This window comes from Arachis ipaensis, chromosome B03 (genome assembly GCF_000816755.2).
Source record: "Arachis ipaensis cultivar K30076 chromosome B03, Araip1.1, whole genome shotgun sequence".
Taxonomy (NCBI): domain Eukaryota; kingdom Viridiplantae; phylum Streptophyta; class Magnoliopsida; order Fabales; family Fabaceae; genus Arachis; species Arachis ipaensis.
This window is the reverse complement of record NC_029787.2, coordinates 32,422,747-32,433,466: the sequence shown is the minus strand read 5'-3', so window position 1 is coordinate 32,433,466 and position 10,720 is coordinate 32,422,747. Positions and strand designations below refer to the sequence as shown.

The 10,720-nt window shown below is 37.2% G+C and overlaps 1 protein-coding gene across 1 annotated transcript; it reads left to right on the top strand.

Annotated features, from left to right (window-relative positions):
- LOC107630213 lies at positions 5,801 to 9,901 on the top strand. The gene is made up of 10 exons (XM_016333294.2): positions 5,801 to 5,839; positions 6,213 to 6,454; positions 6,546 to 6,603; positions 7,217 to 7,325; positions 7,418 to 7,556; positions 7,971 to 8,022; positions 8,099 to 8,245; positions 8,359 to 8,470; positions 9,006 to 9,132; positions 9,249 to 9,901. Exons 2-10 carry the CDS (start codon positions 6,309 to 6,311, stop codon positions 9,736 to 9,738), a joined length of 1,380 nt encoding a protein of 459 aa, XP_016188780.1. The 5' UTR covers positions 5,801 to 5,839; positions 6,213 to 6,308; the 3' UTR covers positions 9,739 to 9,901.

Genomic DNA, 10,720 nt, shown 5'->3' with positions numbered 1-10,720 from the left:
CTGAGCAGCCGGATACCTGAGAAACCTCCCAACACTCTTCCAAGCAACACAGAGGTAAATTCAAAGGAAGAGTGCAAGGTCCTCACTATGGACAAAGAGGCCAAAACCAAGGAAGAGCATGCTGCTGAAGATTTGAAGGAGAACAAGGTTTAAGAAGAGACTAGGAGTGCACTTGTACATGCCCCTATAGAGATGGAGGAGCCTGAATTACAACCTTCTGAACGTGCAATAGGAGATCAATGATGAGCAACTTGCTCAGTTCTTGGTAGTCTTCAAGAAGTTACAAGTCAATATTTCTTTTACTGAGGTGTTAGAGAAGAAACCCCCTTTATATGGCCTATTTGAAAAACACAATATCTGAAAAGAAGACCCTGAGGAGAGATGAAACTGTGGTGCTAACCAAGGAGTGCAATGCCTTAGTGCAAAAGAAGTTATCACAGAAATTGCCAGATCCTGGAAGCTTCCTGATTCCCTGCACTATAGGGACCATTACATTTGAAAAGGCATTATGCGACCTTAGATCAAGCATAAATCTTATGCCTCTCTCTATAATGAAGAAGCTGGGGATTCAAGAGATGCAGCCTACAATGATCTCACTATAGATGGTAGACAAGTCCCTAAAGAGGGCATATGAAATGGTGGAGAACGTTCTTGTAAAGGTTGAAGACCTTTACCTTCCTGCAAACTTCGTGATACTTGACACTGAAGAGGATAAGAACGACTCCATCATCCTAGGGAGACCCTTCCTAGCCACTAGGAAGGCCTTGATTGATGTCGAAAAAGGAGAGTTAGTTTTGAGGCTATGGGAGGACCATGTAATGTTTAAGATGCCCAATCCTTAATCTCTCTCAGACAAAGGAGGAGGTACTAGCATACAACACTTAGTGTTTCAACCGTCTCTCTCAGTGGAAAGCCATACAAAGCCTCCTGACATCAAACTTAAGTTTGGTGTTGGACATTCACCACCCACCATTGAGAAAGGAGGCACCAAGAAAAAAGTACCCAAAGGTTGGAGGAACAAGAAGATTTCCATCGAAGACTTCTCATCTGGCATGAGAGTAGTCTTCACAAGAAGTCCAGTCATACCACACACTGTGAACCAGATCCTACCTCTGGAGCATGTTGAACTGATTTACGAGAGCACAGGAAGGAAGTTCACAATGAAGGGTGAAGATCTGAACACTTATGAACTTCCGTAAATGAGCTGTCCGTCAAGCTAATGACAGTAAAGAAGCACTTGTTGGGAGGCAACCCAACCATACGTATCCTATAGCTTAATTTCACTTCTTTTTGTCTATTTTACTTTATTTAAGTTTGATTTCATATTAAGTTATTTGCTATTTATTTTCATAGTTTTCCTCATTTTTCTAACGTTTGTGATCATGTGTAGCACTTAGAATAGAAACAGAAAAGTACAGCAGGACAAATCAGTGCCAGAGGGGGGAGGGAAGGTGGATGTTAAACGTCCAAAAGGGAGTGGTTCCAAGCCAATTTTTTATCCCCTTAGGGCGTTCAACGCCCATTCATGGCGTTAAATGCTAGAAAAGAGGAGGATCCCCCTCTGGCGTTCAACGCCAACCTGGTGCTGAACGCCCAGGGAGGAGGCAGAATGGGCAAATTCGAATGTTGGAGTCTTTGGCCAATGGATAAAACCCAACCACCAACCACTCCACCATTAACTCACTCTTACCCCTTCTCTCTCCTCTTTCACCCACTTTTCCATCCACATTCATCCATCCCATCACCCATCACTTTTCTTGATTCCCTCACCCCACCTTTCACTCTACCCAATTAACTCTCATCAATCCCATCTATCTTTCTTCCCACCAACCTTATTCAAATTCAAATTTTATTCCCCCTCCCCCCATTTTCCCTCCCCATGACCGAACCAACCTCCACCCCCTCCTATAAATACCCCTCACTTCATCCACTTTTACCATACCATTCACTACTTTTCCCCTCTTACTTACTCTTCACCATACACATTCCCTTTCTTTCATTTTTCCCTTTCTTTCACCCAAAGGCTGAAGCCTATATCCCTGTCCCCTCTATCTATTTCTTCTATTTTCTTTACTTTTCCTTTTCTTTTATTTCTTTTTGCTCGGGGACGAGCAAATTTTTAAGTTTGGTATTGGAAGCTCTCCGTTTTTTGCTCCTTAATTCTTATCTCCATGGCACCGAAAACCGGAGAGTCCTCAAGGAAAAGAAAAGGGAAAGCCCCCACTTCCGCTTCTGAGCCATAGGAGATCACAAGATTCCTCACTAAGGCCCATCAAGACCATTTCTATGACGTGGTGAGGAAGAAGAAGGTGATTCCCGAGGTCCCCTTTAAGCTGAAGGATAATGAGTACTCAGAGATCCTATATCAGATTCTAAGACGGGATTGGGAAATTCTGGCCAACCCCGTTTCTGAGGCTGGAGTGTTGATGGTGCAGGAATTCTATGCCAACACCTGGGTCACAAAGAAGCATGATACAAGCGTGAACCCGGAGCCGAAGAATTGGCGCACCATGTTCAGAAGGCACATCATAGATTTCAACTCCGAGAGTGTGAATGTGGCGTTACAGTTGCCAGAGCCACAAAATGACCCTCATTCATACACTCGAAGGGTCAACACTGACCAAAGGATGGATCAAGTTCTTGCTGACATCTGCGTACCTGGAGCTCAGTGGAGGAAGGATGCTCAAGGCCGGCCTTACCAACTAGGTAGGCTTGACCTTAAGCCAGTGGCTAGGGGATGGTTGGAGTTATCCAACGTTTGACCATCCATACAAGTAACCACTCTAAGGTTACAGTCGAGTGAGCAGTGATGATCCACTGCATTATGCTCAGCAATGAGGTGGAGGTACATGAGGTGATCCCACAGGAGTTGTACAAAGTAGCTAACAAGCCCTCCACTCAAGCAAGGCTAGCATTTCCTCATCTCATTTACTGCTTATGTGCAGCAGCTGGAGCTCACATAGAGGGAGACACCCTGATTGACAAGGAGAGACCGATCACAAGAAAGGGTATGGAGCACGCTAGGGAGACACCCTGATTGACAAGGACCGTAGCAAGAGCTAGTTCCACCACCTCCACAGGATATTTCAGAGATGTCTCAAGGTATGTAATTCCTCCCCGTGACTACTGGGATCAGTTAACAATATCTCTAGGGGAGTTGACATCATCAGTTGATCAGTTGAGGCTGGAGTATCAGGACCAGTCTGTCCTCCTCCATCAGATGATGGAAGATCAAAAGAGATTGATGGAGGAGCACAGGAGGCAAGGGCATGATATTGAGAAGCTTAAATACTCCAGAGGATTCCCCGGAGGGAGTAGTAGCCGCCATCACTGAGGTGGTCTAGTTTCACTCTCCCTATCTTTATTGCTGTTTTCCTAGTATTTCATTATGTTATTATTTTCTATTCTAGTTGCATGATCACTCTTAGGATTTTTTTGCTTTCTAGTAGTAGTTTATTTTTCGTTTTATTTAAAGATGTCTTATGTATTCCACATCAAGCTTAAAAAGAAAAATCTATTGAAAAAGAAGTAGTAAAATGCATAAGATCTTGAGTTATATTATGAGTAATTCTGATTACTTTGATGTGGTGGCCTTATATCCATTTTGTGAATGTATGAATTAACTCTGCATATTTGATATTGAAGTTGAGTGTATTGGTTCTTGAGGAACAGGAATTTAGAAAAATATTATTGATTCTCTGAAATAAGAAAAAGATCGATTCTTGAAGTAAAAGAAACAGCAAAAAGAATTGAAAAGAAAAGAAAAATCAAAAGAAAAAGGTCTAAGGCTTTAAGCATCAATGGTTAGGAGGGTCAAAACTGATCTAAAAGCTCAAAAGAGTGGTTTTCCCTAACTATATGCTTGTGGTGTGAAAGTGTCAAGTAAACCTTGAGACTGAAAACTTAAAGTCGTGACCTATTGCTGTTAAAGAGTACGCCTAAGGTTCTGAGCACCATTGTATAGGAATAAAAGCAAAGAAAAAGTCGAACCCAAAAGGTTCCCCCAGTTAAGTGCTTGTGGTGTTTATATATCAAGTTAAACTTAAAAACAAAACACTTAGAGTCACGGCTAGGCTCAAAGGTGCAAAGAACCAAAAAGAAATAAAAGCTGTGTTCAAGAATCAACAAGAACCTAAAGAAGAGAATCAATAATATCATCCGAGTTCTAGTTCTAAGAGACACCAATATTTCTAAGTTTCAAAGTATAATGAGATGTCAAAGCTATAAAGAAATAGAGTGTTAATAGCTCTATTCAATAATTAGATCTGAGCATAAATGACAACTCTAATCTTGTGTGTTTTCTCTTCCTTGGTCCTGTATTGCTTTTGGTTGCTTGAAGATAAGCAACAGTTTAAGTTTGGTATTGTGATGCGTGAGCATCTTATACCCTTTTCTAGTTATTTTCATATTGTTTTTAGTTAGATTTTATTTACTTTTACTTAATTTTAGTGCAAAATTCACCTTTGGATGCTACTTTGAATTTTTCTTGTATTTTTATGGTTTTAGGTAAAATTCGAAGTAGTTTGGAGAAGTCTGAAGCAAGAAAGGAAAATGTTGGCAGCTCTCCCCTGGGCACTGAACGCCCAACCTGGCGTTCAATGTCAGCAGGGGGCGTGAAGTTAGAATGTGCTCTCCCTCTCTGGCGTTCAACGCCCAATCCTGGCACTGAACGCCAGCATGCAGTCAGAAGCTCACACCTATTGGGCCTCTAAGTGGATTTTAGAACTTATTAGTTTATCTTATTTTATCTTTTTGTAATTTTTATATTAAAAATAATATATTTTAGGTTTAGCATTTATTATTAGGTTAGTATTTAAAGGAGGAGATCACCTAGGTTTAGCATCAGATCTTCTTCCTTCCGCACTTTTCAGAATCCTGTTTTCTCTGTAAGTTATGAGCAACAAAACTCTTTGGTTAAGGTTAGGAGTTCTGTTTATTTCTATGGATTAATATTATTACTTTTCTATTTTAATATATGTTTGATTCAATTCTAAGATATGTTTTCGTTCTTAATCTAATGAAATTGGGTGGAACGGAAGTATGATCGTTTTTCTACATGAGTTCTGTGAGACTCAGAAGAGGTATCTTGAACTATAGCTTGAGAACACACCTCCTAGACGACTAATCCACAACTCGTTGGGGACATGGGAACATCTGTTCAGCCGGGATCTGGGGTGATTAGCGCCTTTGTGGTATAAACTAGATTTTTGAATTTCACCCTCTAATTCGAATTGAATGACCACGAAAGTGGCGTTTGATGAGGATCAGAGGAGATTAAATTGTCTAAGGAATTAAGGTTTAATCACTTACAGTTTGTCATAGAATGAATCATTCATTATTAAAATAGTTAGCAAGAAGTTTTAATCCGGAAAGATAAACATCTCCGAGACCTTAACTATTTTCTCATTATTGATTTCACACCAAACTTTTTACTGCTTTCGTTATTATTTTGTTTATGCGCTTTCACTACAACCACCTTTTACTGTTTGCCTGATTAAGTCCAACAAGATAGCTATTGCTTGCTCAGTTCGACAATTCTCGTAAAATCGACTCTCACTCACCTAAAGTATTACTTAGATGATCCAGTACACTTGCCGATAAAATTGTACGAGTTCTAATTTCGCACACCAAAAAACTAGTTACATAATTATTTTTTTATTGAAAATTAAAATGTCCATTTTAAAATCCTTTAAAAACCAATTTAGATAAATACACTACAAAAAATTTAGCCACTATGTGACTTGAAAAGTGAAAACTGAGTTGAAAACACATATTCAGCGGTGATAGGCTGATGAGATAATAAAACTGAGTAACTAAATTCGACTATAGGTATCAGATAGCGGGCTTGTTTGGGTGAGTTTTTAAGGAAAGATCTTTTTTCGAGTTATCTTTTTTTAAAAGATCTTATAGAGAAGTAAAAGTAATTTTGTGTTTGGATATTTCATGTAAAAAGGTCTTTTTATCAATCAATTATGTTTGGGTATAACAATATAAAAGTACTTTTTTGTTTATTTATTACATGAAAAACATCTTTTTTTTAAGGAAAAAAGATCTTTTAAAAAAAGATGTAAATTACAGCTTCTCAAAAAAGATCTTTTTTTTATTTTACTAGTGCTTTTACTTTTACTACTAGAAATTTGCCAAACACGTTAAAAAATAAAAAAAGATCTTTTTTCTTTTTTTAACAAAATAATGGCGCCCAAACATGCACGGCACCTCTTTGCTGCTTCGTCTTAAAATAGGCACTCATTGCCTCCATTACATAGAGATAGAGAAAGCAGGCAAGTTGAGAAGGCGTAAAGGTGGGAATGAAGGGTCTCAATCTATGGTCGAACCCTAATTCTTGCATTTTACGCCGTTCATCATCTTCCAAACTTAACGCTGTCAATCGTGTTTCTCGCCCGCCTTCCCCAGTTGTTCGGTTCCATTGTTCTCTAAGTCAACGTTCTCTCAGGTCTTGTCTTCTTTGATTATAACATTCATGGAATCCGTATTCAGTATATTTGATTAACAAAAAACTGACACGTCGTGGTTCTTCGTTTTAGGTGCGCGGTGCTTGGTGCTGGATTCGCTGGGCTCTCCGTTGTTTGGCATTTGTTGAAGGTACTGTTATAGTCTGATTAGTCTCTTCCAAATTTGTTTCCTTGAGCTAATGTTACCGTTAAGCAGTTACTATCTGGCGTTTACAATTTCGGTCACTTTTAGTCATTTGGGACGAAAATCAAGAATTGATTATAAAAGTGTTCAGTAAAATATCTCTTTTTACCAACTTAAATTGGTCGAGTGGATAGTTCACTCATCCGCTTAAGTAAGTCTTGCGGTTTTCAAATGCAGCAACCTGTTTGCTAGTGGCAACCCTTTAAATGGAGCTTCGATCCATTATGTATTAGTCTTTGGTCTGCTGAGTTGGGAATACCATGGGAAAGAAAATATCTCTATTTAATAGCTAATCTATAATGTAATGTTAATTGTGTTTTGTGTGTAAGGTAAAAGTAGAAAATGCTCAATGAATGTTATATTGGAATATGAGAATGACAGATATATTGAAACAAGAAAAGTTCTTCAAAGTGACAGATATTCTAAATTGAATGGAGTAGTAATTTACCCACATATTCTTTTAGCGCAAAATTGTCTGTCAAAAGTCTAATTTGATTTTGATTTTGATCACTTATTTTTTTTTAATGTTTTCTGTGTTTTGTCATAAGTAATATTGCAGCACAGTCCGAAGGAGTTGGACCTAAGAATTGACATATATGATGAAGTGGGCATCGGTGGTGGTGCCTCTGGGATTTCTGGGGGTCTTCTTCACCCTTATTCGCCAAAAGGTATCTCGTTTTTCTTGTGATATTAATCCCACTTCTGTGCTAGGTTTTGATTTTCATGTGGAGCCCTTGCTGATGGATTAGTGCTAATGTAGTAAACCTTCTCTGGGAGGGTGCTCAGTGTTGGAAAGATAGCATAAAGCTTTTGAAAGTAGCTGAAGAAGCTAGTGTTTCCAGGGACTGCAAAATTGGACAATCTGATGAAAATACGAAAGCTTTTGCTTATCAGAAAAGGTTTAATTATATCTTGTTCTTAAAATTTTAGTTTTGTTATTTTATTTTTTAAAGAATTTTTAACTCTGCATGTAACCCTTTACTCTTTACATTGCTTCTAAATGTCCCGATGTGACTTGGTCTCGTGTTCACAAATGGTATTATAATTGTGCTGAGAATATATATTATCAGCTCTTGATGTTGTTATCTCACTTTCTTCTTTTTTTGTTTTTTTGGTGTTATAAGGGTAAATGCAATACATCTTTTACTTAAAAGGTTCTTTATATACTCAAACTTGTAGGCTTTATGAAATGAATTGGAAGATACTTGAAACTACTAAATTTTATTGAAACTAACACTTTGTTCTAGCCTTTCACGCTTTCCATTGGAGTCTTAGCATTGCTCTATGTTGCTGATGAAATCAGATGACTTCAGGGGGATCTTAAGACTGGCAACGAATCTGAAGAATATGGCCAAATTGAATGCTGTAATCTCCTTGAACTAGTAGATTCTAGATAGACTGGCTAGTAATTATTTCACTCAACCTTCCTTTATGTGATCAGAATGTCAAAACTTCGCTTCCAAGCTGCAGAGTAGATACCCTTAGTAAAGAAGCAGCTCAGGAGCTCGTACCTGGGTTATGTGTACCATTTGACACAGCTTTCTATATGCCTGAAGCACTTAATATCCAATCTCAAAACTATCTTCAGGTTTGAATGAGTGATGCTATGCCTTTTGTTTTCGTTTGTTTTAAAAATACCCTTTAACGCCCTTATATGGCCATTATTATTTTTGAGGTTTACTTATTTCAATAATTTAATAGGCACTTTTCTGGTCATGTGAGAATTTGGTGACAGAATCCTCTACTTTTGACTCTGGAAAGAAATTGCTCCAGTTGCACAGACGACCTGTCAGTAGACTTTCCGAGTTTGATGGTAATATGCATTGTTATATCTTTGGCCCTTTTTAGTACAACTCAGTGTCTTTCTTCTTGCTTTTCCTAAAATTAAGTGAATGTTATGCTTCAGATTTAGTTCTAATGCAACAAAATTGTAGCTAAATAAAACATCATATAATTGTACAAGCTTGACTTTCGAACATCTTCAAAATTCTTTCTGAACCTCTGAGAGTCTGAGTGGATAACTGCATGAGTTGGTAATTTGACCCATCAACATACCAAAAATAAGGAAAGAAGCATCTAACAGTGTCAAATTGTTACTTACATAGAGGTAATCAATATTATGCATATTTTGTTTATTACAAGGATATGGCTATAACATGAGAAAAGTAGCTAAAGAAATTTATGCAAAATGAGTTACGGTCAATGTCTACTTACTTTGTAGTGTTATCACGCACATCACACTGTAAGAGGCTGTGAACTATAAGCTGTTTCTTGGCTTATTAATTTGGTAATAACTTGTAATTATGAGCAGACTTTTTCATTATTCAAAACACCTTTTTTCGTCTCAGGAGAATATGACGCAGTCATCATCTGCTTAGGTGCCAAAGTGAACATGCTTCCTGAGTTCTCTGGTAGGCTTCCTTTGAGGACATGTAGAGGTGTTATTGCGCACCTGGAATTGCCCGGTGATATAAGGTGAAGTATTCTGTTTTGGAAAAATTCCCTTTTGCGAAGCACACCCAAGTAGCTATGTAATTTGCTTCGATGTCATGTTCCATTTATTCAAGAATTCTCTTTGCCCTCTATTTCAGCGAAGGTTATCCTGAGCGTGGACCCTCGATACTATCAGATGCATGGATTGCCGTTAAGAGTCCTCGTGAACTACATGTCGGTTCAACGTGGGAGTGGAAATCGAGCAACTCCTCACCCAGTGTTTCACCGGATGAAGCATCAAGTGCTCTTTCGGAGCTTCTGCCAAAGGCCTCTGTCATTTATCCCAGAATAATGAATTGGGATTTCACCGGAGCAAGAGCTGGTCTTAGGGCAATGCCACCACTCACTTCCCTCGGGTCACTTCCACTTTTGGGTTGTATCAATGATATCATGGAAGGAAATCAAACTTGCAAGTATTGGCTTTTTGGAGGGTTAGGTGCAAGGGGGTTGTTGTACCATGGGTGGCTAGGTAATTTGATGGCACATGCTGTGCTTTCCTCTGATGAAGGACTAATTCCTTTGGAGTTGACTTCTTGGAAGAACACCACCCAATTTTCAGATTTCAATAAGCAAACAGAATTCCACTAAACCCTAGTAGTGATAACCTAGTAGGACAAAACTAGACAATGTATATATAGTCACTGGAGGATATATTTTAGAGCCATTTGAAGAAAAGTTTTATGGGGTCTCAATCTAATTGAATGGCTTCTCATATGAGCTTCTTATTAATATTATGATTATTTATTATTAACCAAGTTTAATTTTATTAATTGATTTAATAAAGTTGGATGACTATCTTTTTTGGCCAAGTCTATTCAAGTTGGGCAATAATTAATTACTCCAAAAAAGTTCCTGACAATGTTTTATTGGTTTTACACTTTTACTTCATCCATGTGCCGTACCTCTGTAACTACTTCTTAGAGTTTGTTTGGATGAGTTTTTAAAAAAAAAGATTTTTTTTAATTATCTTTTTTTTAAAAAATCTTATAAAAAAGTAAAAGTAATTTTATGTTTGAATATCTCATGTAAAAAGATTTTTTTATTTATCAATTATGTAGTACTTTTACTTTTACTATTAAAAATTTATCAAATACGTTAAAAAATAAAAAAAAAAATTTATTAAAAAAAATATTTTTTTATCAAAATAATGACACCCAAACAAGCATTCATAATAGAAAGTTCATAAACTATTTTCCTAATCTCATTATTTCATTATTTTCCTAATCTTAAAATCAATTTTCGTCTATTTCTCTCTAAAATTTTGCCACTGTCTCACTGATTATTTTCTAACGAATCCTTGTTTGCACACCATTATCTACTTTTAAATTCTTTACTCTAGAATTTTATGCAGAATTTATTCTTATTATTCAATCTCATCAATTTTCATTTTTTTTAAATAATGGATGATTGTAGCGCAAATCAAATAAATCAAAGTTAGTTTATTCCTTTCTCTGAAACTCAAATGGAAAAGTTGGATTGGTTAACTGCCAGATTGGATTGGTTTTTTTTAGTAAAAAAAAAATACTCTTTTTTAAATAAAATACTTTATTTAATTTAAAACCTATTTCAA

Excerpts from the sequence above, each read along its gene's own strand:
- LOC107630213 (XM_016333294.2), top strand. The coding sequence starts at position 6,309 with ATGAAGGGTCTCAATCTATGGTCGAACCCTAATTCTTGCATTTTACGC. Across the intron at positions 7,557-7,970 it reads GCTTTTGCTTATCAGAAAAG|GGGGATCTTAAGACTGGCAA; the intron begins GTTTAATTATAT and ends AGATGACTTCAG. Across the intron at positions 9,133-9,248 it reads GAATTGCCCGGTGATATAAG|CGAAGGTTATCCTGAGCGTG; the intron begins GTGAAGTATTCT and ends CCTCTATTTCAG.